Here is a 27,964-nt window from a genome sequence, read left to right on the forward strand (position 1 = left end):
CATTGTACAGGAATAAGAAAACATTCTAGGGCCCAGTTAACTTCTTTTGTATTTAATAAAAGAAAACAAACTGATAAATTGTCCCTTTAAAAAGAATGCTTTAGATGAATTAAAATGCAATGCAATGCATGTTGCAATGCAAATACATCTTTTTTATTAAAAACATTTTTTTTTAACAAGAATAATTACAGATTAATGCATTAAGCACTGTTTTAGCTAAATGTATTGAAGTGGGTCATGGGAATGACTGTTTAGATTTGACATGCAGCTTATTACCAGGCCTAAAAAAATGTAAATCATTGGCATTATACACAGACCTGGCAGTTTAAATACAAAATAATAAAATATCATACGAGAACATTACATAATATATTTATTTTTTACATGTCTACATCATTACAAAAAAAATTAAACATGTTAATAAAAAAGGACATTCTCTCATACGTAAATACGCTAATAAAAGCAAAAGTATAGAAGTATCTGTTCAGCTTCATCCTGCTGTAAGAACTTTAAATATAAACTCTATTTGGTGTCAGGTTCTATTATACTATCAATAGTACATACAGAAATAATAAGAGAATTCAAAGTTGACTCTACTGATCCGAATTTATAGCATAAAAATCCTGGGTGTTCATTCAAAATGATTTCCTCACTATAATACTTGCCTTGTTTGCATAGAGCATATAGAATTGTTCATCTGTAATTACTAAGACGCAGCCATATGATGAGATGCCATTGTGGTCACGTCTCTCTAAACGTCACATACATCGTTCATGGTTTTTAAAGCGGCAGGTGAAGCGAGTAATGGGAACACGTCCAGCGGCGCACAGGTTTGCTGACTCTCCCTATGACAGGTAGCTTGTGGGCGTAAACACGAGGTGGGAGGGTAGTAAGAGGTGGAGTTGGAGTAAAGCTAGTCTGGAAGCGCCGTCCCTGACAGCGTCGCCCCATCTGCCGCCCGCCAATGATGAAAGAGAAAGCAGGAGGTCCAGCCTGAGGCAGCGGGAAGCGGGCTTTAGGGAAAATGTCTCGGGATTGGCTGTTTGAACGGCCAGGACGTGACAAAGATGACCTGGAACGTGAGACGGAAGATGAGGAGGAGCGGGCAAGAGATCTGCAGACATGGGACAAAAAGAGACCACCAGTGAGAAATGCATTCAACACAAAACAATAAAATGTGATCATCAATCATAATGTGAATTGACTTTAGTTCTTTCCCTGAACATTTTGGACAGTTTTAAATGGCAAGACTTGCTAATGTAGGTTTGGGTCAGTATCATTTTTTCTCATTCATTTTCCCCATAGGGATTTAAAAAAAGTCTTTGTTAAAGTCATGAGTCAATCAGTCAAGCGGTGAACCGCAATATATCAAACTTCAATTTAAAGCCAAACAGAGTTTGAAAATTGGACAAAAAGACAAAGGTACAAGACTAAATGGCTTGAATGAGAGAGAGAGCAAATCTGAGATTTCTTTGCAGAATCATTGGTAATGTAGTTTTTCACTAGGAATTGCTCTTTTAAATAATTATTGTAAAAATGAGCTGAAATAATGCTGGCTTCAACAAAAGCATACACCATCTCTCAGAGTAGGTATGTATTTAAAGATATCTTTAACAATCTATGGAAGCTTTTTTCCCACCACATGATAAAATGCAATTTTTCATCTCACAATTCAGACTTTATCTCTAGCAATTCTTTGCTCAAAATTGCGAAATAAAAAAAATCTGAATTCTGAGTTTACATCTGACAATTCACAGTGCACAAGTTTTTTAGTTTCCACTATGAAAAAAATTGACATTTTCTCAGAATTCTGACTTTTCTCATAATTTTTCAATTCTGTCTTTTTCTCAGAATTGTAATGTTATCTCTCGCAATTCTGACTTCTGACAATTCTGACAAAAACTCCAAACTGCGAGAAAAGAAGACTGAATTTTGATTATTGCTTCAATCAATTCCCCTATATACCTAATTACTAGGATGTTGTTCAACTCCTACCTCCCTGGGACGGTAGCAGCCAGACTGGGTGGTTGTGGTTCCATACGAGGGCTTCCATCTTGTCTTGGGCTTATATTCATACTGGCAGTTAGCTGGGGCATTTTCCGTGTGTTTTCAAGATTGGGGGCACTGCTCGCTTGCTCTTTCCTGCCCTCTAGTGGTTGGCAGGGACCTGGAGGTGGGGTGCCACCTAGTGGCGGGTCAGTGCTGAAGCGTACAGCCAGACTGTCTCCAAAAAAGGAGTAGAGTTCACAGTACATGGCAGGAAGAGATACAGGAGTCCACTCTTCCCATGGGCAGCCAGCTCCACCTGCTTGGAGATGGCTTGCAATGCCAAGAGGGGGTTCTGAAAGTGGTTCAGGAGGCGGGCTGAGGCCAGGTGAGTTTTCTCTGAAGCCAACAGCCCCTGTGGTAGTGCCTGGTAGACCAGCACCGCTTCCTTCTGCTGCCAAGGTCAGACTGAGGGCCTTCATCTTCAGCAAACGCTCTACCGCCACCTTCAGGGAGGAAAGTAAAGTGGTCACTTGACTTTAGAGGTTTAGATAAGAGACATTTAGGCTGAGCTAATGAACTGTTGGATGGAAGGTAGTGCGATTAATCAAAATGAAAATGAAATCTCAATATAGCTTTTAAACACTGCAATTTAATTCAATAAATATATGCAGATCATGTTTCAAAATATCACCATGTTTTTATATCAGCATCCTGAAAAGAAACGTATGCACCACAGTCATTGTCTAAAATACAGTACTTACCAAAATGGCTCCATAGACTTTGTGGCCGTCTGCTTTCACCTGAGCGTTGGACACAGAGTAATCATCTAACACAGCTTGTAGATTCGCCCAATAGGCAGGGAGGTGAGGATACAGCACACATTCAACAGCCTGGGTCAAAAAACAGGTGTACACAAAAAGTGTGACATTTAGTAGTAAAAAGCATATGTGTCTGTGGGTGTTGTGCTGTCTGTGTTTACCTTCCAGCCGAGAGCATGCAGACCCACTACAGCTCCATAGTGGGAACAGAGAGGTCTAACCGGATCAGAGAGAACCTTCTGCAGAGACAGAAGGATCTGATGGTACAGCCCACTCACAAGATCACCATGTGTCCTACAAGTCAACACGAGAAAAAACAATCAGTCAGACTAGTGTTTGAACTGGATCGATTGATTAAAGTTTCAGCTTGCCAGAGCACTCACTATAAGAGTTCATCATTTAACAAGTATTACTTTACTGTAGGATGCTAAAGAAATACCAGAAGATGTGGCTGAGCAGAAGAGCTGCATAGTCTCTCAGGGTCCAGTGGTCATTGAGGGGGTTGATGGAGGCAGCCAGAGGTTCCAGGATGCAGTACATGACACTGGACACCAGACTGCGCACGTAAGAGCCCAGGTACAGGTACGGGTTCTGCACCAAACTCTTCACCATGTGTAGGAGTCTGTTTAACTGGTCCAGATCATGACTTACAGACTTTACCTAAGAAGGAGGAAAGAAATACATTATGAATAATACATTATGCACATTTTCACAAAAAAAGGTCATTATTATATAGGGAAATATTTGATTTTGTATGACAAGGACAAACCCCACTGATGACGTAAACGAAGTAAGGCAGGAGGGCAGCGATCTTTGAATTGGACTGGAGGTCTAGCAAAGCCACCTGATGGAAAAAGAAAAACATTATTATACTAGCAAGAGAAAACACTAGACACATTAAAAAAATAAATACACTACAGTTAAAAGGTTTTGGGATAGTATGATTAAAAAAAAAAAAAAAAAAAAAGGTAATGTTTTAAATGCCATCTCTTATGCTCACCAGGGCTACAGAAGATTACAAATACAGTAAAAACTGTAATATTGTGAAAATACAATTTATAATTTAGAATATTTTTATTTTGATATATTTATCTCTGGTATTGCAAAGCTGATTTTCAACAGCCGTTACTCCAGTCTTCAGTGTCAAAAGATCTTTCAGAAGTCATTCTAATATTCTGATTTGCTGCTCAAGAAACATTTCTTATTAATATCAATTTTGAAAACAGTTAAGCTCCTTAATATTTTGTGGAAACCGTGTTACATTTTTTCAAGATGCTCTGATGAATAGAAAGTTCAAATGTGTAGACAATGTCTTTATTCTCACTTCTGATCAAATTAATGCATCCTTGCGGAGTATGATTTATAAGTACTATGACTAAAAAACAATCTTACTGACCCCAAACTTTTGAAAGATAATGCAAGTACCTTCATGAGATGTGGGTCCTCTCCTAAAATGGCTCGTGTTATTTGCTGGTAATACTTCAGCAGATCCTCTGATAGAGACTGAACAGCAGTGGGCACTAGCAAGACAACACAAGTAATCCAACAAAGCATAGAGCTGGGTGAACTATTGGATACTTACAACATGTTATTTAGTTTATTTTACCAGGTAAATCAATTAAAATAAAGAGAAAATAAAATATTGGAGGTTTACCTGTGCCTTGAGGTTCCAGATTGCCTTTTCCATCAAGATATGACACGTGCACTGCCATTAAAACAAAACAGAAATGTCTTTTGTTGCACAAACTTGGATACATTACACTAATGATGCCTATCATACCTCGAACCATCGTCTCTGCACAGCCTTTGGGGATGTTAGTAGCAAGTGCCAACTCCACCAGATTTATCTCCCGATCCTCTACAAAGAAAAGCTCTCCTTCCTTTAATGGACGGAACGGAAGGGCATCTTGTGCACCATAGCCGCAAATGGTCTAGAAAACATGCAGCAGGTGTAATGCTGTTCACCAAATGCTGAAGTGTAACATTATAAAACGCTTTCAAACAGAAAGACAAATATATACCTCAGTATTGCTCCACCGTAGCGCTCTATTGAAGTCTTCCACGCTCAGCTTCCTTCTCTTCGCATGTCTCATGAACTGTGAGCTGTTCTGTAGTGGAACAAAAAGATGAAATATACTGACTTTATGGCAAAATGTTTGAGACTTTACAAAGTTTTCTTTACAAATGCTTTAAAGGAATAAAAAACATGCATGCAAAAAAAAAAAAAAGCTTCAGCTGGAAATATTTTAAGACAGTAGCACAAATCAGTACAGCTTTAAAGTAATTAACAGGTGCGTGAGCATGCATCTCTTATGCAGTAGCATCCATCAGCACAACTTTAACTTGAATGGCCTTGCTGAGACAGTAGACCCCATCAGAACCGCTTGCAGGGAACAATAACACACAGCCATATAGTAGCACGCAATGCATGTAATTATAATAAGATGAAATCATTTAGTCGTATGTGACCTGTGTTGCCTCTCTGAGGCGGTAGCACACATCCTCGGCCAGCAGAGCTGCCACATCCTCGCTGAGCTCCACTCCGGTGCTCTCGGCCATTAGTTTGATGGATTCCCGGGGCACCTCAGCGAAGCGCCGTTCCTCCCTCTCTGTCATCTTTACGTTAGTGAGATCACTAAATAAGGAAGCAGTAAGTTACATTAAAGAGCTAAAGCGACAAGGCTGCGCGGCATCAGCCTCTTTTCAACTCTTATCGCTAGACTTCCCTTAGCACGCATGTAATCAAAAATGGGGCAAAAAAAAATCATGCACCATACCTTCCTATTGACGACGTATCAGTTCATATATACAAATTACATTTAACTAGCGTTATATGCGTATATTAGCACAAGCAGCTAAGCTCGCCAGACTGTTCATACAATATACTGGTGAACTTGTTGTGGGACGCGCCTGATTGGCTTAAGCTCCGCGCATGCGCATGTATTCTGCGTCAGGGACTTCAAGACTCATTTTAGTGATTCGAATCGGTTCATTAAGCGATCGTTTACGGTTTACATTTAGTAAACAAAAGACATTAAAGAAAAAGTACAGATATAATTATTTTTCGCCAACTTGTTTTTCTTCATTGTTGGGCTAGAATCCAAAAATACTCTGGTAGTGGATAAAAACCATTTTAGACTAGGTTTTTGTATCAACATTGACAAGTTGTTCCTGCGGTGTAAAAGGGGTCGCAAAAACAGCCTTAAAAACATATCAAAAATAGATTTCCTGACCAGAAAAAAAAAAAAAAAAAAAAAAAAAAACTGCGGCTTCGACTATTTTTGAAGTCCAGGCTAAAATCTCAAGAAGCATTAAAGTTTGAGGTCACCATTTCAATCTGACATGGCCTCTGGCAATATCAGGGTTACATTTCGCCAAATGTAGTTTACCTTAAGAACAATTATATCAAGAGTCAGTCACACAAAAACAACCCACACATCAAATCCTTTTAGGAGGTTTTATTGAGAGCAAAGGATGCTGATGTTTCTAAAATAATTTAAAAGATCATTTAGTTTAAAAATCCATAAGTTAGAAACATACATAATCAAATCCTTCATATACACCAGTAAAAAAAAAAGTCTCAATTTACACTTAAGGGGCTTTAATCAGTCTGTCAAAAATAAGTGGCCTTGGAAGTACAAGACAGACTTGAATTAAGAAAAACCAAACGTTTGAGAGTCGGTCTCAAAAGGCAGTTAAAAACAAGTCGCAAAGAGACACTGTACACAACTACTAAATAAAAACGAGGTTAAATATAAAATTCGGCACAGTACACAGTCACAGTTAAAGCTTATAGCGGTTAGCTTCTGGCATCATCCTGCCAGACTTCATGACACCAGTGGCTTATCCAGAGCATCTTTAGGACCAGCATTGGCAGCGTTCTCCAGCTGCTGGAGCCGAAGGGCCAGGGGGAGCAGAAGGTCATTCAGATGTTGGCTGCTGAAGGTGAAAGCGTTGTTGGCTACAGCTTCTACTGACGGTGGTGTGACTGGACCAGAACCGTCAGGGTACACCGGCGAAGCCAATGCAGACAGAGGGGACGAGGACGGTGGAGATGAAGAGCACGTGTCTGAGGCGGGCGAAAGAGATCCCCCATTGGTCATCTGATGAGGCCAGGATGTGTGGGTCGAGTTGACACCTTTGATCGAGTTGGGAAGCCCATGATGGAACCGACAACGGGTGCCATAGAGACAGAAACCGAAAGCACTGAAGGTGCGACAGAGGGCACCACGAGGCTTCCACTCTTGGGACTGTGACATAGGTTGCCAGGTTCGCTCTTCCTCTCCACCATCGGATTCAGAACCACCCTCAACATGCAGGAAGTGGCATCTGGTACCGAAGGGGCAAACCCCAAACGCACGAAAGGTACGGCAAGGCACATTCCTGCGCCGTTGACGGACAGGCCTCTGCTCTTTAAGACTGTGCACGAAGAGACACCGCGTGCCATAGACGCAGTAGCCAGCGGTGTGGTAGGTACGGCACAGCTCGGTTTTGTACTTGGGGTGACGGGAGGGTATGTGGAGATCGTGGAGGCCGTGGGCGAACTGGCAGCGTTCGGCATACTTGCAGGTACCCGTCTCAGCATAGCGGCTGCACAGTTCTGTCTTGTAGCGGGTGGAGCAGAGCCAGGGCGACATCGGGGGCGATGGGGACTCAACCAGGGGAAGCAAGGCCTCGGCAAGAGACAAGCTCCCACTGCCTAAACCCTCCTCAGAGAAGAAAGCCTCATTCCGGCCTTCAGTGGGGAACAGAAACTGATCTTGACTGGTCTGAAAAAAAAAAAAAAAACCTTTAAAAATTTACCTACTCAAGGTAGTATACATTTCTGCACTTTACCACAGTCTAAATCAGGGGTGTCAAACTCAGTTCCTGGAGGACCATAGCCCTGCAGAGTTTTGTTCCAACCCTACTCCAATACTAGACGGTCTTCAATTGAGCCTGAGGGACTTTATTAGTCGGCTCAGGTGTGTTTAGTTAGGGTCGCATCTAAACTCTGCAGGCTCTGGCCCTCCAGGAACTAAGTTTGACACCCCTGGCCTAAACCATAGTAAACTATATTTGTGATAACCATTTCTAGTACACTGCCTAGAAACCATGCTTATTGACTAGAGCCAGTTATTTTAAAATGCATGCATTTCACCATTGACTAGAAGCCACAGTAAAATTTAGTTTTAGGTAAATCCAAAAAACTAATTTTAAAGCTTTACCACTTCAGTAAATATTAGTTTCAGACACTTACCCAAAGCCAATAACTATAATATAGCCTACATGCCAGGTACATTTTAGCATTTACCATTGCATAGAAGTCACTAGCAAATGTCACAATATGGCCTAGATTTCACAATTTTGTAGTTAAATTTAAAACGTAGACTTAATGCATTTTACAATTTTAAGTTACTAGAAAATGGCAACACTTCAGTGAAAAAAAGAAAACGCACCCTTACATAGTACTTTATGGAAACATTTTTAGTAATTAAACAAGGATGGTGCAAATAAAAGTTTGAAGTGTAAGACAAGACAAAAACAGCTTACCTCAAACATTTTCGACTTCTCAAAACTCACAGCAGCTCAAAAGAACGGGGTTTTATTTGTGCAACAAAACCACACAGAACTCCGGACAAACGCTTGACTCCGTTGCCCTATTCCAGATAAAAGACGCGGACTACACCCTGTACCTGGCAAATCCCACGCATCGACAACTGTTCGCCCTGTTGTTTTAAAGCTGACCCGGATTGCGTTCCCGCGTCCTCTTTAAAATATGAATCAGCTGTGACGCGTGGGCGTTCGAATCAGACAATCAGGTTTGGTTTAGGTGACAGTCAATCTAATTTGGACCTAGTCTGAAGTGATGATGGGTTTGTCTGCTGTGGGTGTTATGAATTTGATCAAATCGGGATATTGCCGCTGCCTTGTAGGTTCTACCGGAATAAACATTTGACAAGTAGCTTGTTAGCAGACTTCAAAGGGCGAACTACGAATACACACAGGCCCATCCTGTATCAATTACCGCGTGTTAATTGAGCGTCTGTCTGTGAAGTGCAGATGCTTACTGTAAGGCTTGAGATGAGGATATACATTTCCCGCAAACAAGCAATGGGCCATTACAATCTTAAATTAGGCCACTGACTTTAAAATGAAACAACCAAATTTTGACAGCAGATATTTTCAGAGTTTATTAGCTATAGCTATACTATTTTTTTAAACTCATCACCAAACACCAATGACTTGTACATAAGGGTACTGTCATTTTAGACACGTCCAAAACTGTTGCAACAGAGATGGAAATACAATGTTTAAATTCATGAATTATGTTTCCATCTTTGTTGCCACAGTTTTGTTAGTGCCTTTTTCTGTTCTAAAGAAGGGGGTGTCCCAACACCTTTGTCCTTATAGTGTCTGTACAAGTCATTGGTGTTTGGTGATGAGTTTTTGGCTCAAGGTCTGCATTTAAAGTCACACCAGAGGAGTTCAGCTGGGATCAGGCTTTCTGCAAACCAGTCAAGTTCTTCCACACTGACTTAATCAATCATGTCTTTTTGAACCGTGTCTTATAGGGCTGGGTATTGTGACCAATTCTGCGATTCGATTCGATATCGATTAGCTATCAATATTTCATTTAAAATGTTAGTTTTGCAGACATGGGATCCATATTTTGATATAAATGCTGGTAACTGAAACTCTCCTACTTAAGTTTATTACTGAAATACACATCTACATTAATAATAGGGTGCACACAGTTGTTTTTTTTAGTGGAGCAATTCGAAAGATGGTGACACCTTCAGGACGAGAGGTGAATATTCATATCCTCTTACGTGAAGCACGCGCATTAAGAATCGATTCATATCGTTGCGTTAAACTGCAGATCGATTAAAATCGGAGAATCGATATTTTTTACCCAGCCCTAGTGTCTTATACACAGAGGCACTGTCATGTTAGAATAGAAAAGGGTCCTGTCCAAACTATTGCTATATAATTAGAAGCACACAATTCCCTAGAATATCATTATATGCTTTAACATTAAGATTTGTACTCATAGATTACTAAAGTAGTCAAACATGTTCATTAGAAGGGGGTGACCCAATGCTTTTGGCAATATAGTGTGTGTATATATATATATATATATATATATATATATATAGATATATTGAAATAAAGGAATGCATGACAAACTAGTTTAAGGAAACAGAACCTTTCACATCTCCACCAGGAATGAGACATAATCCTGATTATTCTTTTGTTTTAATTCAGTCATTATCAGCCTTTATACTGGCAATAAAACGTTTACCAAGTCACATCGCTTCAATCCCAGTACACATTTACCCAACTATTATCAAAAGTATTTCTAAATACTTTTATGTGTTATGACATTGTCTCAGTTTCAAACTTATCAAATGATGAATTAGCGTTAAAAAATATTAATGCCTTAAAATTTTTTTATTAATCGCATGCGTTAATGTTGACAGCTGTAATATATATATATATATATATATATATATATATAATTTTGATAATGTGACTGATTGGACAAATCAAAGTCGAATTTTATATTAATGTGCTGCATGAAGTTGCAATGTTGTTTGGCAACCCAAAAATAAACATAACCATTGAAGTTTCATCTTGATTTATTAAATCAGCAAAGTAAAGCAATTGAAGATATGTGCTGAATTATTTAATTGCTTTAATAAGATAGTTCACCCCCCCCACCCCCCACTCATCCTTAAGTTGTTCTAAACGTAAATAGCTGATTTCCCCTCGGTTTCACAGACACGGCTTAAGCCTAGTCTCAGACTAAAGTGTAAGTCTGAGCTGTTTTAACTGAAAGAAACTTGCACTGACTGATTTTAAAATATATCAGTGCCTTTGTTTTGTCTCAAGATGCACAACAGTATGTTTTTTCTAAGGCATGTTAATAAAAATTACTTAAATTTCCTAATTGAACAATGACCTAATCCCGGCTTAGTCTAAACCCTGTCTGTGAAACCGGGCCTTTATGTTCTGCTGAAGAAAGATAAAACTAATTCTGGGTGAACAAATGAAAGATTTGTTTTTTTTTTTGGGTGTACCCTTTCATTTGCATTCCTTGACACTTTTGGTCTTTATTTAACAGCATATGTAATTTTTCATGGATGAAAATGAGGCAATAGCATGTATTTTCTTAAGGTTTTTATAACATTTAATTCAAAGCACATTTCCCAGTTGTGTCACAGGCATGTTTTTGGAAATATGCATTTTCAAAGTTACATCGGTTAAATCATCTAAAGTTACACAAGTGTAAAAACCAACCAGACATTCACACTTTACAGCCTCGTTTTCATTCACAAAAAAAAAAAAACAACCAAAAATAATTATGGCGTCTACCATGGTATATGGTCCACTGCAAATGCAAATAAATCAATACCTATGTAACTGCTCTAAAGAAACATGAAACATTGCCTGATCAGGACCACAAACAAAAGATCTTTATTTTCTTATCACAAGATACATTAAAGGATACAGAGACACTGGAATATTAAAAAAAAGTTTGAGTTGTGAGTTGAAAGAAATTACTCATTGATATACAAAACTGAAATCCTTCACATCCTTGAATCAAACCCTAAAATCAACCAGTCTTCCCTCCCCCAACTCTATCCCATAATGGAGATCAATGTTAACATGTTTTTTTTTTTTTTTTCCAAGCTTTCCAAAACATTGCGGGGTCACGAACCCCCTTCATAAAAAACAGGTGACAATTAAAAGGGGACACGTTAACATTTATTTGTGTCTTTAGTGTGCAGTGCACGCTCCATTTGTTTAAGAAACATTACAAAACCCCTAATCGGGGGAACGATTTACAATGAAATTTTGTGTTGACTAATCTCAACAAGCCAGGAAGTCTGTCAAAAAAGCCCAACCGTTCAGCTCAAAAAGAAAAAGCTTAATCATAAGGCAAAAATATGCATCAATATCAGCCTATAGTTGAGCCATGTCTAGGAAAACTCCAAAACATCTTTTCCATCTCACTAGATCCAGTTTGCACAAAAAAAAAAAAAAATTGAGGGGGAAATATGCATCAATATCAGCCTATAATCGAGTCATTACTAGAAAAAAAACATCTCTTCCCTCTCATTATCTACAATTGCTAACATTAACTTCCCAGTAGCCCACAAGAACTTTATAACACAAATGCGAGTGCATCAACATGTTTGGAAAAAAAGAAGCAGACGTGGAAAACAAACTCTTATGGCTTTGTTCATGATGTCGTATATGGAAAAGGCTCAATTATTGAGGTACAAAACAGGCCAAACTTATTGCGACATCCATCCACCTCAAACCAAGATTTGCCTTACATTCATGAACACCTTCAACACTTTACTACAACCAGAAGCCTTCCTAAGTCATCAAACATGTTTTCATACTAAGACCTACGAGACCTTCAAATATCACTGACTGAAGTAGCTACACTGCAGGAGATGTGGATCCATGACCACAAAAAAAATATAAATAAAATAAAATTTGAGTTTGAGAACCCAGGTCGTTATCAATAAACACCAAGTCGACTGCAGAGCTGCTTGTATGGCGAGCAATACTTTTGCTGCAATGCATTTCATGATACCATCTTTCCACAATTCAGCTAGGCCCGAGAGGCTGGAACCACAAATACTGGCTGAACTAAAATGAGCAGCGAAATCATTTTTTTGTCTATATATGGCATGAAAAAGGGCGATTTTTGTTTTTAACATAAGCAACTTAAGAAATTAAGAAAATGATGGTAAAAAGACCATGTACTCCCTCGCACATTTAAATCCCACTTTCCATACACACAAGAATCAAACTCTTGAAAAATGCTGTTAATATTTATACAAATAATGACAGAACTGGAGAAAAATAAAGTGTGCTTTTCCACCATCTTAGAATGAACATGATTTGTTTTAAATTACACAGTTAAAAGTATTTGCAATTTAAAAAAGCAACGGGACAGCAGGGCACCAAACCCTTAAACTATAACACTGAGTAAAACGCTATGAAGTGTGGTGTATGCTGGTGTAAGAGTATGCGGTACGTCATCATCCCGAGCACGGTGTGCGTACGGGATCTGGGGGGGGGGGGGTTGGGAGAGAGAACAACAGAAGACGAGGAATAAAGAAGAACAGCTGACGATGGCGGTTTTAACATGCTCTGGCAATGGATGTGGTCTACTGGAATATCGCTCAGTCCTCCAACACGATTGGCTCGCTGGTGCTGGGGGGTATGATGGGTACAGGAAGCGGCCGGGGCAGCACCGGAAGTTTGATTCTGACCGGGAGGTGTGGTTTTCTGGCAGCCCGCCTCATCTCGCCCTGAGTGAGGTGTTTCCTCAGGGCTCTGTAAACCACATATACATGGAATTAGTCTCAGGAAACAGCAAAAACATGTGGATGGGATGTTTTGGAAACATACCTGGTGTCTTTCGTAGCCACAAACACCACTGGATTCGGAGCATCTCCTTGACTGACCTTCTGCCTCTTAATGACTGACTGGTTGGCTGCTCTCATTCCCAATGCGAACGGTCTTCCATTGGTGGACAAAGAATTACCTCCAGCCTGCAGCCAATGAGAGTGCTTAGATCGGAGTACACTGTTTTCCTCAGTAAACGTTGTATGTGATACTCACATTGTCGAAGGGCCTCTTGCCCAGTAGGGCGGATGCGCTCCGAGGCTGGTTAACCTGGTTACGGTTGATAGGGGTTGGAGCACCTCGAGGGGCTTTGAGTTTCAAAGGAGCTTGAATAGCTGAAGAATAAAACAAGCACAATCACTCAAAATATTCAAATCTGAAAAGTCAAATGATCAGTTTTCAAACATAACATCGTGCCAAACAATTGACTCTTATGACTCATCATTAAAGGCAATGTGTGTTCACCCCCCCCGTTTAAACAGTTTCTCAATTTGGTTTTGATTGAATACTGAAGCCATACCCAATTCTTTAACTATATTGATGAGGGACGGTCGAGGAATAAGGCGGTTCTTCATAGCACTCTTTGCTGCTTTAGGAAGTCTTATCATACCTAAAAAGAGAAAAAAGAAACAGTCAAAAAAAGAATCTGGAGATAAAAATCACAGATAAAACAAACCGTATGTTTGCCATTGACTACTTACACTCTGCTTTGACAGCATTGGCGTTAATGGAAGCATAGGGGCGGCGAGCTGCTCGGCGGGACTGCAGGATGTCCTGGCACACCCGACGGGCGATTCGAGTGAGTTTAGTGGTCTGTAGGATGAAGGTCTGCCGATTTTTAGCCAGAAGTTTAGCTCTCCCTGCGCTGCTGGTAAATGGGGACATGCCCTGTACCTCCTGGCGGGTCATGTGACCACGTGGAGCTGCATCCTGTTGGAAAGATATATATGTTCAGTAATCAATTTGGCAATTTTCTGTCTCCATCATAATAATTTAAGCCACCAAGGTAACTGATGAAACCAACTAGATTTCTCACTGTAGAGTTTTGCATGCATTAAATATTTTAAAATACAGTAAACAGGTACATCAAAAAAGACAGGGCTAACATACTGAGCCAGCTCTTGTGGCGCCCTCTAGTTGAGTAGGGGTCTTAAGACCACCGTACTTCTTCCAGTAAATCCAACAGGATGCACATAGTCGGCACTGCATGTTGGGAGGGCCCCATGCGTACCACTGCTGGGACTGGGCAGCTGGAGGAGTAGCAAGTCAAACAGATCAATACTTTCATTATAACGCACAGGAATAATTGAGCTTATATTTAAATACTTGAGTTCACTCACTGTGGCAACTTTCACAACTGAGGCCTTTCTGGTAGCCGGTGGCACCATTCATGCCAGGTTTACTTCCAGGTGCATTGATCTGGTTGGGGTTGGGTTTGGTGCTGAAGGAGAGAACAAAATTTAGATTCTCAAACAGTAGACAAAAAAAATAAAAAATTACAGTAAAGAAGTTAACAAGAAAAAATATTTTAAGCTAACATTAAATGTATACATACAACAGACTAGATAAGTAAATAGCTACTTTTCATTTTGTGCTAACATTGTGTTCATTAACAGTTTAACACTACTACTGAAAAATTTGGTGTCAGTAAAACTAAAAAAAAAAAAGAAATTATTGTATTTATTCAGCAAGGATGCATTGCTCAAATTTGACACTAGAGGCTTTTACATTGTTACAGAACACTGTTATTGTTCTTTTGAACTTTCTATTCATCAAAGATCTTTAAAAAATTATCAACATTAAAATTTCAACATTTATAAGAAGAAATGTTTCTTAAGCAGAAAATCAGCATATTATAATGATTTCTGAAGGATTATGTGACACTGAAGACTGCAGTTATGGCTCCTGAAACTTCATCTTTACCAACTCAGAAATAAATTATATTTTAAAATATATTCAAATAGAAAACAGTTACTTTAAATTGTAATATTTCTCTACATACATTTTTTAAATGTATTTTTGATCAAATAAATGCAGCCGTGGAGAGCATATAACATTCAATCTTTTGAAATTTCAAAACTGTAATCTATTTAAAAATTCACTCTTAAAAAAACAATGGGATTTGAGACTTTAAAAAAAGCAACAACACTAAAGGGACACCAATTCGAGGAATATATTTGGAAAGTGCCACTTTCAAATATAGTGCAATGTGCAGTGACACTAAATACTCACTAGGTGGGGATGTACACCTGCTTCAGCTTGCTGTCTGCCTCTGCTGCCTTTAGTCTTTTCTGTGGAGAAAAACATGGTTTAAATAACATTTGTATGCATGCATAAATATTAACATATCAAGATTTATTTTGGTTTTTAAAAAAACATGCAAAGTTTGTTACCTGCTGGATGTAACGATCAGTAGTCTTCCACATGTAGTAGAACTGGACCACGCTAGCTAATGACTTCCAGGGCAACTGTGGGACAACAACAAATAAATGTTCATTTAAATCTTCTGAGCTTTCCCAAATAGTGCAGTATGTGAGAGAGCAAATGCTCAAGTACGGCATTTCAAACTCACAAAGTCTTGGCGAATGTCATTGAAGTCTTTGCCATATTTCTCCAGAGCCTCCTCAAACAGCATGGCTTCTGAGGCGCTCCACTCTTCCATCTCGTCCCTGCACAGCACCGGGCCACCCTGCGGCACCAGCGTCGACATGGCTTTGGCGAGATCATAGCCGTTCTTCTGCAGAGTGTCCATGGCGTGGAACTACAGATAGACGGGACAGTGTGAATATCAGATGTGCATGAAAACTGAAGTGAGGTGGCAGTGAATGAAACACTCTCGTGAGTAGTTATAAAAGATTGTGATTGGATGCTTTCATTCTCTCACCAGCGTGATGTCTCTAGATGCAGCCGCTGCGCTCATGTGCAGACTGGGTTGACGGATTGAACTGCTGCAGTCTAGTGCACGTGCAAATGTACCAACAGCCCTAAAAGTACACAATATTTGAATTAACGTCAAGCTAATGAATAAAACAATTTTGAAGCATCAATAATGGTCAGTCTAAGAGTGAAATACTAACCGTGCCACCACCAGGAACTGGTCTATCTGAGGATCCTTCAGCTGGTTATTAGGATCCCAAACCTTTGTCTCAAGCTTCTCCTGCACTCGATTGTCTGAATCGCCTGATGAGTGGGGAAAACATTGTACTTACTAATGACTGGTTTTGAATTAGTGAATCAATTGTGAATTAGCCATTCAACACCTCTCCTTAAAATGAGTTATCAACATCAAAATGTCATGATTTAGTAACACCAAGGTGTGGAGATGTTAAAACCTTCTGACCTTCATCCAGTTTGTCAGGGATCTCTGCCTGGTATTTGGATCCCACTCTGATCTCGCCCTGGTCAGCCAGCAGGGTCTTCTGCACTGGGTCAAACACCAGAGAGTAGAAGAAACAGTCCTACAGAACAAACACACACATTATAAAAACACAAACACTTCGTGCACTTGGCCATTTGATCATTTTAAATCAACAAAAGGTGTTCACTTGCCAAATATATATATTTTATATAAATATAACACACACATTACTGTTCAAAAAACTGTTAAAGTTTTTTTGCTGTATTTTTGATCAAATTAATGCAGCTTTGGTGAGCAAAAGAGACTTCAAAAATATTTTCAAACTCACAAATTACCTTAATTCCTATACAAAAAACAAATCTGTTCTTAAAAACAATCTGTTTACCTAAAGCATAACAATGTTTTTTATTTTTTTATTTAAGGGGTGAAACATGACAGAAGTTTTAACCGATTTCATGAGATTCACTTGTCATGTTATGGCTTGTCTCTCAGTCATGGCTTTAGTGACGGTGGTAGTTTTGTGACACTCCATGATAAACTGCACAGTAAGTGCTCTTGTCCTACAGGTGGACTCTTACCTCTCTCTCAAGGTAGCCAGTTAAAACATCAGTCTCATTCAAAAGTGTGACATTGCATTTTCCTCTGTAGAAAAACAATAAGCCAAAACATGCATGGTGTAAATAAGACTATCACTACAATTCCATTGCCTCATATACAGAGTCCGAGTCTGGGCTCTGATGGGATTATACCATTCAATCCAGAGATGTTTGTGTCTGTGAGCGCTGTGAGTATATTTACCGTATGTGTGTGGCAGGGAGAGACTCAAACTGTCGAGACAGGAACAGTTCTCTGTGCTTGAGCTGGTGTTTCTGCTGTTCTGATGTTGAAGGCTGCTTGGACTCCTCTTCAAAGTCTCCTAAAATACACACACACGCAAACATATGAGAGTGATGCTAATGGCCTTAATTAGTTCTGATGTGAACCAGCTTCCTCTCAGAACACACACAGACCAAATCTTGAGTTTACGTATCACTTTAGGTAATTAGTAATTGTTGTGATCAATTTCACACTCATTCAGATACAAGTAACCTAAATATCGTTCATGAGAACTGTTGACTTATAAGGGAGGTAAACGATTATGATGCAGGTCCAACTCAAAATGACTTGAACTGAATGCATTTCAAGAACATTACTTTTGACTTTAACAGCAATTTGCAATGTTAACGAAATATTTCTTAAAAAGATGCTCGTGTGAGGTGAGGAGACTTGGCAGGACTTTATCAGCCGAACTCCACCCCTGCATGGAGCCGAAGGAAACCCTGTCAATGAAAAGGGCGGGATATCAAACCACACCCCTTGCCATTAACCCCTCCTGCCACCCCAGTGGCCCTGCCCCCTCCTTTCTCTCCCCTTGGCCAATGCGTCCCTGCCAGCTTTACTGGGAAACCCTGTGCAATAAACCTGAGGCACCCATCCCCCCATTGAGCAACAACCCCCCCCCCCCCCCCCCCCATGCACAAGTGCGCATTAAAAAAAAAAAAAAACGCCACAAGCTCTCTTTAACACATGCACAAGCAGACGAGCACTCAAGACGCATGTATAACAAATCCCTCATAACTGCACACTCTCAGAGCCAAACATGCACACACATACATGCGTTTATAAACACTTTCATTCCTTGACAAAGACAGCAGCCAGACAGTGTTAACCTAATGTTAACCCTTTGAGCACCGCGGCCCGGTGGGTCCCATGAAGGCTCTTTTGTTCTGAGAGCACAGGGCGGATGGCAGCTGAGGATAAGCACAGAGGAGCCCATTCAGGAGAGGGGGGGTTTGAAGGAGGAAGATGGGCAGAAGGTAGAGAAGGGAGGAGGTGATGTAAATGGGAGCCCTGATCTTGTGTAACAGGACAGTGCCGATGGCCAAGCAGACATTGACCTCTCATGACTGCAACGGATTTGAGCGCTAACTCCAACCCATGTCAATGCAACCTCCTCAACTCAAACCTGACCCTATTTTGGAATGGTTAGGTTAATGCACTACACTGGCAATTACAACAGGTTTACGGCAGTTCATATACACAAAATTTACATATAAATGAACCACTACACCTCAGACACGTAGGTGAGATAAAACATCTTTGTTCAATGTTGGATGTTTGCAGCTGTGTTATACAAATAATTAGGGATGTGCAATGCTACACATTTTTAAAATCAACTAGTCAGTGGGTTGTCTGAATGACTAATCAGCTAGTCGGTCTCAAAGCAACCCTATCAGATGCATTTCTCAGAGGGTGCTCGCATAGGACGTTAAAAATGGAGCACAACAGAGGGAATTGGTTTCCAGACATTTTTCGATGTTGAGTTTAAGGAGAATTTGCACCACTCATTGTGTGGTGCAATGGATAAAGACAATTATCCGTATGTGTGAAGAACAACAACAGCGTGAACAATGCAAGAACTCAAGTTCTTTCAACAGGACAATTGACAGATACTCAAAAATATATCTCATAAGGCTGAATATCTATAACATTTTATTGCACAAAACCAACATCCTTGAAGAAGAAAAAAAAGGATGTGTTGATTACACTTAATGCCTGAAACACTACTTAAACCAGGTGATATAAAGTCTAGCAGTAAATGTCTCAAATTTCTAGTATTTCAAAATGATGCAACTTCTTAGAGAACTTAAAAACCTTTATATATAAAAAAAAAAATTATAAAAAAAAAAATCACTAAAGCTACAATTTCTTTATGAATGAATGAATGATGCATTTATATAGCGCTTTGTGTATTGCTGTACACCCAAAGCGCTTTTACAATCATGTGGGGGTCTCTCCTCAACCACCACCAGTGTGCAGCATCCACTTGGATGATGCAACAGCAGCCACAGGACAACAGCGCCAGTGCGCTCACCACACACCAGCTACAGGTGGAGAGGAAAGAGAGTCATAGAGCCAATCAAGTGGATGGGGATTATTAGGAGGCCATGATAGAGGACAGTGGAGGGAATTTGGCCAGGAGTCAACCATCCTGTCCATTCCTAATTATAATGGAAGTGATCTAGTTTTGTTACTTGTGTAGACTGGTGTCCCTCAGCTAAATCCTGTCGGCACCTGTAACTGCATAGAAATCTCTAGAAGGAAAATGCATGCAATTAAAAACATTCTACAAATGCATTGCCCTTTGAGTGTTTATTTAGTAAATAAGTAAATATTTCAGATAATTAGATGACACTCTCAGCCATCAATACAAAAGGCTAGTACTACTCCACTGAGACATTTTACCATAAATTAGGCATGAAATAAAAGCTTGTTAATTCTGTAATCTCATGTGAGTGACAGGTTACTGTTGTCCTAACGCTGGTGTACATCTAATGTTATGCAAGTGAGAGGAAATTTTAGATTAAAGGGGTCATCAGATGCAAAATTCACTTTTACATGGTGTTTGAACATAAATGTGTTGGAAGTGTGTGTACACATCCACCCTATAATGAGTGAGCTCTGCCCTGAGTGAGCGATCATAAGTCCGCCATCATTTCGACGCTAGAGCAGATGCAGACAAGAATGCCTCCTAAGTGATCAAGGTATTTTGTTGTTGAATGTAATAATGAACATAGCAGTCGTCACTCCTGACATCTGAGCCGCTGAAAATTATGTTTGTTTTTGAAGGGAATCAGAGCTCATTAGCATTTAAAGGGACATGCCCCGAAACAGCTCGCTGTGAACAGAGCTGTTTTTGACAAGGTAAAAGGGGAGTTGTTTTACACTACCATTGAGAAATTTTAACCAAAGTATTTTATAGACTTTTTATGAAGACCCTAAAGAATCATATAAACTTATGGAAAATGGGCATCTGATGTCCCCTTTAAAGATTATGAGGGCACATGAATTAGAAAAAAAAGAAAAGAATTTGATTTAGTTTTGATTTCATGATCAGTTTAAATCTGTTTGACATAATTCCACAGATTTCCCCCCAACTCAGAGTAGAATGTAAATTCTCATAATTTCATAGAGAAATATGATCAACAAAAATCTTAGGATTTTCTTTCAGACATCTGCTTCTACATTCGGATTGAAGACTTAAAATACATAAAATGCAAGGTTATATAATATGCAACTTAATTATAAATGGATTGATCCTTTTTGGTGCATTACATGCTGTTCCCAATGCCTTTTAAATCTGAAAATCCTGGCTGGTGTTTTACAGCAAATAGTACATCTACATAGTGACACCGTATCTTTATCTTAAACGTGATGAAGAGGCATGAATTGAGGAGACTGGAACAGTTAGGTACTCACTTGCATTGCTATCGGCCAGAGTGTTCAGGTTGGCGGATATATCTCTCCGCCTGAAGAGACAGACCACCTTGGCTTCTACATTTCCATTGGCAGTCTTGGGAAGACATGCAAAGAGAAACAGTGTGAGAAAGACCATTCACAAAAAAAGATCACACATAGTCATTTTCTCTATACAGTATGTAAAGTAAGTGCTTTAAGTGCTCTTACTGTCTTCATGTCATGTACTTGTAAAAACCCACAATTTAAGTAACTTCAAGTAAAACTTGAACTGAATGATACTGCCTATGATTTACATGCAAGTGCACCAATATTTAAGCTGCCAAGTAAAAAGTTGTGAGCCCTATTAATAACTAAATTTCTACTCATTTTCCAGCATTGAAAATGAACCACTCTATATGGAAATGAAAACCACATCTTCCACATTAATGCAACACAGTGTGGGTTAGAGTTGTGTATATTCAAGACAGCACTGAATTCTGACTAACACGTATACATATTGAACACAGACACCACTTCCATTAGTTTACCCGTCCTGCTGAGCTTCACAGCCCTTCAAACTGAGGTTATATAAAGTATTTTAATCCCTGCTCCAGGAAACATGCCTGTGTCATTCTCAGCATTATGTAAGTCTCTTTCAGCTGGATCTTCATCTCAAACATCCCAGTGTGACTCAGTAGACAACAGCATGATGGCTGAGCATTAGCAATGCACAACAGAGGGGAGCAGGTGACACAGACAGTCTGTTATGCTGCCATGAGTGACACTGCATAAGCAGAGAGCTGGCATATGTCAATCATCCATGTTCAGTGTAATGTTCAAATCTCTGCACATGCAATTGATGATGTATGATAAATGATTGGTGGACATCAAAAGCCCTAACCAATCACAGTTAGTCTGACTCTAGGCTGTAAGAACAGTGACACACCAGATTCATTATGTATGCTGATATATTGGCATTATAAGTCATACTGGTCAAAAACAGCTCACGGCCAACTAAACAACAGACAAAAAAAGAAAAAAAAAAATCCTGCATGCATCCAAAAAAAAAGAAGGAAGCATGATATTTTGTATCAAAAAATTATGACAATATAATATAACATGTTCCAACCTCACCTTGTTGAGTTCTTCTATTCGGCGAATCAGATACGGGTTACTGGAGGAATTTTCAAAATACACATAATCTGTAGTAGACAAAAAAATAGAATATCTGTAAGTTTATAATATATGTGTGTGTAAAAATAAGTTCATATATGTGTGTGTGTGTGTGTGTGTATGCACATATAAAACAAAAAATGTGAAGTCCATCACTAAACACATGAACAATCAAATATTATTGTGCAGAAGTTCAAACCATTTATGTGGTGACATGGGTCATTGGTATGGGTCAATATCGAGAGAACATACGCTGAGGCACGGTCAACAATGTGTACACTTCAGTTATGTAATCACTCTCTCTTCTGGTCTGGGCTGGTCAGCTCTGGACATTCTGGTAGACGTTGATCTTTGATTGGACTAACGCTTTCTGTTCTCGCATCTGCTCAGCCATGTTCTTAAGCCGTTCCGCAAGGGATAAATCAAAATGGAGGTCTCCCAAGTTCATGAGCTTCATCAATCAGAGAGACCGTGAAGAGAGGCTGGGACGCATGGATCAATAATTTCCCTCAAGGAGAAAAAGAGTCTAGCCATCTGTTCTTCAAGCAGGGATGTGCTGTTTTGTTAGCTCATGGCATCTGGTGTTCAGAGACACCTGAAATCCACTGAGGCTTCGAGATACTGACAAAAATAGCAGACCAACTAAACTTAAAGGTGAAATTTCTGCATTGCTAGCCTCACTAAACACAATGCATGAGACGTTTCCTGAACAATCCTCTGGATAAACAGAGCCAGTCCCTTCTCAAACTCACATCAGTTCAGCCAATATTGCTGTCTTGGGCTAGTCGGCATGCTCAAACCAGAAATGTCTATAAGCGTTAATACTTTTTGAGGGAAAAATACCTACAAATGGCTTACTTTGTCATCACTAAGGCTGGGTTTAAAAAAAAAAAAAAATTTTCAGGTTAATCGTGATAATCATTTGAACATTTTAAGATGCTCATTTTGTGAATACAGTGCAAATGCTGGTTTCCAAATATTTCAGTGAATTCTGAGTCCATATTCTATGGATCCCCACACGACATGCAAGAAAAAAAAAGACAAAAAAAAAAAAAGATTAAGAATTAATTTCCTAATTTTATTAATTTGTTCTCTTGTTTCAGTTCAATTGTGTCCACTGCCCACAAACTAATAATTCGTTCCCACACAACTTTGTTTCCTCATTTTAATAAATAGTAGCCAAGTTGCACAATTTTCATCCCCTCTATTTGACTTACTAAAAGAAAAGGGACAAACAACAATGTGGCCGCAATTTAATTAAACGAGGGAAAAACTTCTTAAAACATGGCTAATTTATTTGTGTCTGCATATCATGTTTGTGGCTCCATAATATTCCAAAACAAAGTACAAAATGAGTGGTATTTTAAATCTTCATGTGTTATCATTATTAATATGCATTACATTTATTGCCATTACATTCCTGTAGCGCAAACAGTAGAGCATGGCCAGCTACACGAAGGTCTTGTGTTTGATTCCCAGGGAACACATGATGCATGAACTGATAAAAGATACAACTTGTCTTGAACTCAATGTAAGTCGATTTGGATAAAAGTATCTGCTCTGTTCTAGATCCCTGTATAGGAACGTGCCATTTAAAAACCCCATAACGGTCGACAACTAGTGTAAAGCATTACAAAATGCAGATTTAAATGCAGTCAGTGTGTTTTTTTAAATGAAACATCTGTCTGGAAGTATATGCACATACAGAGCAGGATACTCATTTAACAGACCACACAATGTCACCTGATATATACATTTGCCCACATGCGTGCGAGCAGAACTTTCTATCTGCATCACTTGACAAGTATCCTCTTTGCATCTTCATTAGAGGTCTCAATTAACACCCAGTGAAAAACAATGTAAGCTTCACTGAACCAAAACCATCTCAATCATAGTGCTGGTATGAAACGCACTTCAATTCTCTCTTGCTGACAAGCAGTGTGGTTGCACTTGCCTTGTTTGAACTTAATGCACCACAAAAGAAAGGACAAGCCCTCTTCCTTTAGCATGCTTCATGTTTGTTCAAAGGGGAAGTGATGAAGATATGAGGGAAATCAAATCACATAAAAACCAAGCTACATTTTACAATGAGTTCTTCAAGTGAATCTCAATCTTCATTACCCACTTTGCTCCAAAACTCCCTATTTTACAATGCAAGAACAATCTGATTTTACACATAGCCTTATTCACTGTTAGAAACATGCATGCCGTGAGAATGTACTGACATGGCACATTTCATATTGCATCACAAGGATACAGCTCTCACTGCACTTTGCATCTGGGTTGTTAAAGTAAAATTTGCAACAGTAAACTATTGAACACTGTGCCATGTTTGCATAGTAGGAGAGCGACATTCAAACCGAGAGTTCAGAGAGCACAAGCGACTGGGACAAAACTGATAACTCTAGTGATCTACCAATATGGACATTTAAAACCCATTGCCAATAAAACATCTAGACTGTGTATGAGAGAGTTGACAGGTAAATAAAGCCAATATATGCATACAATTTAATGACTGCAAATGAGCGAAAAAAAATCTAAAATTAAAAATGATTTTACACATTTAAAATGCACTACAAAAGACTGTTGGTTAGTTGGTGTTTTAACACCATGCCATCTCCCTTGGCTGTTTGAAATAGTATAAAAGAGCAATTTGAAAGCCTCAGGTTTTTAAAGTCTGTTGATAGAAATTCTAGGATTAATTCTGTTTAGAATTTCTTCTAGAGTGTCCTCGGAGTAACAATTTCATACACAATTTATTAAAATAGAGATAATGGACTCTGGCAAGATGAGCATTATCTTCACTTCATATTAAGAGATTTTGGAATGTCCTATTCGGCATTGTGCATATATGATCAGATCCCAGTGATTCACTACAAAACAATGGAAACAGAAAGCATTTATTATCCACTGACAAGGTCTGAATGTGAGGTAGCAGTCTATTATAAGAAAGTGGTGGACTTTAAATGGACTAAATGAATAGAAAAAGGTGGTCTCGGAAGGTCAAGTTATGGTATTTTAATTAGTGCTGTCAATTGATCGCAATTCATCGCATCCAAATTAAAAGTTTTTGCTTACATAATGTGTGTGTGCATTGTGTATATTTATAATGCATATATAAATACACACATACAGCATATATTTTGAAAATATTTACATGTATACATTTGCATGTAATATATATTTATATCCTTTATATAAAAATTTTTATATATAAACAACATTTTTCTTGAATATGTACATACATGTGTTTGTATTTACATATACATATATTATGTAAAAAAAAGTATTTTGGATGTGACTGATTGTTTGACAGCACTAATTTTAAGTTTTCAAATTAAATTCAATTATTAATTTTTTTTACATTTAAACATGCTCAAATTAATCATTAAAAAACAAAATCAATTTAGAAAACAGAATTGTCAAGCAGATACAGCAGAAGAGACAGTTTATTGGTAGATACCAGTTCTCTCAAAATGGCCAAATATTGACTAATAATACAGCCTGGCCAATATATCAGTCTAGCACTACTCAGCAGATATATCGGCCTGTCACTAATTCTAGGAAGCTCAATGACAAAAACACACTCTGATCAAATAGGTAAACCAAAAACAGAGTGAGGCGACAGCATTTAGTCAAAGTTTCAGATCACAGAGGTAAAATGTAGGGATGCAAGAGCTTGGGGTCAGAATAGGAGGTCAAGTTCAATGACCTAAACCTGCACCTCCCAAAACACTAGCAAACAGTGCACTAAAATGCATGCCAGTATCTACGAAAAACCATCATTACAATACAATCCTACATAGTATGTCAGTCAGCATCTTAATAGTATACAACATTTAAAACGAGCAGACGCAGACTTCGCCTTCCTCTGAACCTAGTCTCGAGTCATAAACTCTAATACGTTTTGACAAGCGTGTAATAAGTGAGTTTTTCCTCCAGAACTTCCCATCAAACCCTGCCTGTTCAATCTGCAACTGCAATAAAGCAATCAGCTGCATCTGCTAAAGCAACACAACCTGATTGCCGTGGCCTATTTACGTCCGATTGCCGAATTTAAGCAAATAAAAGCACTATAATGTGCATGGTCACCATGTCATGCTGCAGTCAATGATGCTAACGCACATACAATATTATTATAAGGTAAACTGCATTACAATTCACAGTGAGGAGCATCTCGCTGACAAAAGATGCTCATACATGACACTGTACAGTGTCTGATGGCTATATGCATATACTAAAAACTGCATTTGGATTAGATGCAACTATGTTATCATATTACATCTGCACATGCAGGAGCACAGAAATTATTCACGGCCCATAAATAAACTTACAGTTGAAGCTACTGAACATTTTTTTTTCTTTTTATTATTGCCCTTTCTTTCTTTTCGAATTGACATTAAAATGGACATAACAAATTATGTTATACCTTATGACATTTTACTTTAATTGCAAAACCTATATATTTTTTGAAAAACATAACATTATTTTCTGGCAGATTTATATTCACAAGACAAAAATAACTCAAACAAAACCCTCATGTATTACCTTTTGTAAAACTTATTTTACAATGGACTATGAAACCCTATCAAACAATTTTTACATTTATGTAACTGTATAAATATTGCCTTTTTATTTTACTTGTTTTATTTTTATTTTTTTTTACATATTTGTTGTTGTTCTTATTCCTTATTTCACATATTCTGAACTGTACAATGCTTTATATTTGCCTAGTTATTTTTTGCACAGTAAATGACTGTGATTAAATATAATAAATAAATGAACTTATAGTGCCACTTATGAGCTAACTTAAGTCATTTTCCTGTTCTGGACCATTCATTGAACTCTAAATCTAGGTTCACCAAGTTCAAACTGTCTAAATGACCAAATATCCGTAAAAACAAACATTTCTTTGACCATGTTTCTTTTTAAACAGATGACAAAAGCGAAAGCATCCCGTTCCGTGAGACTCCCTATAATTGAGCTGTCAAAAGTTTGACAGAATGCCACAGTTCATGCAACGTGTACGACAAAAACTTGAATGAAAGTCGAAAAAGTGAGTAAAAAGCATCGTAAGTGAATAAACTAACGGAAGGGTTCCCTCGTAATTAGCTGATTTGCTTGCGACGGCTAATTACTTAAAGAAGCAAAACTAAGAACAAAAAACATTGCGACCCAATGCAAGTTCCCACATCCACGTGAATTTGAAAGTTGGGTTGAATGCATATATAAATAATTAATTTAGAGTTAACCCAAATGCAGCCGTAATGAAACTAGCCTAGCTCGCTTAGCAACGGGAGTGCGCTCATTGTAACTAAGGCGGAAACAGCCGCTCGCGCTAATGCTAATGCTAACCCCCGCGAGCCTGCTGCTAGTGTTAGCCTTCACAATAATACTCACCTCCAACGCGGTACATGTTGGCCGCCATTCTCTCACTCCCCTAAACAAACACAATAATCACGGATTCTCTCGTTGTGTGGATAAAAATGCGTATCCAAAAGTGCTGCTGGTTCTTTATATCCTCGCGTGTACTGGCGTACTTCCCCCCGTTGCGAGACAAAGCCGGGACCCGGCACGGCGCTGCCGCTCTGGCGGGTAAAAGTTTAAAGTTTCCGCTACAATGTTTCTCCGGATGGTAAAAAAATCGCGTCTTTGTTTCGGCGCTGCGATAAAACTCCCATCGAAGCCCCTTCCAGACATTCACACTTCACACGAGCCCTTGATAGCCAGCCTATCTCTCTCTTTCTCTCTCTCTCACTCCACTCTTCCTCCCATCCTCCGCTCCCTGCTTCATCCTCCTCTTCTTCACCTCCGCTCTGTTTCGCACACACGCGCGCACACACATACAGGCGCGCGTGCACGCAACCCCTTCTCCAACGTCATCTTTGGAAGCACATATCGTCACTTAGAATTCGACAAACTCCCGGGAAACAGA

At 39.0% G+C, this 27,964-nt stretch overlaps 3 protein-coding genes across 4 annotated transcripts; all 3 read right to left on the minus strand.

Moving 5' to 3' along the window:
* Positions 1 to 39: 39 nt before the first annotated feature.
* Positions 40 to 5,723, minus strand: LOC306880553 (TAF6-like RNA polymerase II p300/CBP-associated factor-associated factor 65 kDa subunit 6L). Of its 2 annotated transcripts, XM_079434153.1 has the most exons (12): positions 5,585 to 5,723; positions 5,277 to 5,442; positions 4,829 to 4,915; positions 4,588 to 4,738; positions 4,462 to 4,512; positions 4,233 to 4,327; positions 3,577 to 3,651; positions 3,247 to 3,467; positions 2,969 to 3,101; positions 2,751 to 2,879; positions 1,996 to 2,492; positions 40 to 1,114 (listed from the first exon to the last, which is right to left on the minus strand). In XM_079434153.1, exons 2-12 carry the CDS (start codon positions 5,421 to 5,423, stop codon positions 781 to 783), a joined length of 1,920 nt encoding a protein of 639 aa, XP_079290279.1. In that variant the 5' UTR covers positions 5,424 to 5,442; positions 5,585 to 5,723; the 3' UTR covers positions 40 to 780. The 2 variants fall into 2 exon arrangements, with proteins under 2 accessions (XP_079290279.1, XP_079290280.1); XM_079434154.1 differs by having other exon boundaries at positions 107 to 1,114; positions 5,277 to 5,723.
* Positions 5,724 to 6,634: 911 nt separating this feature from the next.
* On the minus strand, positions 6,635 to 8,348 carry LOC306877101 (uncharacterized protein; the record flags this gene model as incomplete). Its single annotated transcript, XM_079428638.1, has 2 exons — positions 6,635 to 7,576; positions 8,340 to 8,348. 2 exons carry the CDS (start codon positions 8,346 to 8,348, stop codon positions 6,635 to 6,637), a joined length of 951 nt encoding a protein of 316 aa, XP_079284764.1.
* A 2,896-nt stretch (positions 8,349 to 11,244) lies between these two features.
* Positions 11,245 to 27,892, minus strand: LOC306884200 (metastasis-associated protein MTA2-like). Its single transcript, XM_079439919.1, has 18 exons — positions 27,430 to 27,892; positions 21,991 to 22,058; positions 20,878 to 20,971; positions 17,377 to 17,494; positions 17,157 to 17,220; positions 16,561 to 16,678; positions 16,298 to 16,400; positions 16,105 to 16,204; positions 15,793 to 15,981; positions 15,614 to 15,688; positions 15,453 to 15,511; positions 14,561 to 14,661; positions 14,331 to 14,470; positions 13,922 to 14,150; positions 13,741 to 13,830; positions 13,437 to 13,555; positions 13,224 to 13,366; positions 11,245 to 13,148 (listed from the first exon to the last, which is right to left on the minus strand). The coding sequence occupies exons 1-18, from the start codon at positions 27,455 to 27,457 to the stop codon at positions 12,995 to 12,997; spliced, it is 1,992 nt and encodes a 663-aa protein (XP_079296045.1). The 5' UTR covers positions 27,458 to 27,892; the 3' UTR covers positions 11,245 to 12,994.
* Positions 27,893 to 27,964: the final 72 nt, after the last annotated feature.

Source organism: Barbus barbus, assembly GCF_936440315.1.
Source record: "Barbus barbus genome assembly, chromosome: 2".
Lineage (NCBI taxonomy): Eukaryota > Metazoa > Chordata > Actinopteri > Cypriniformes > Cyprinidae > Barbus > Barbus barbus.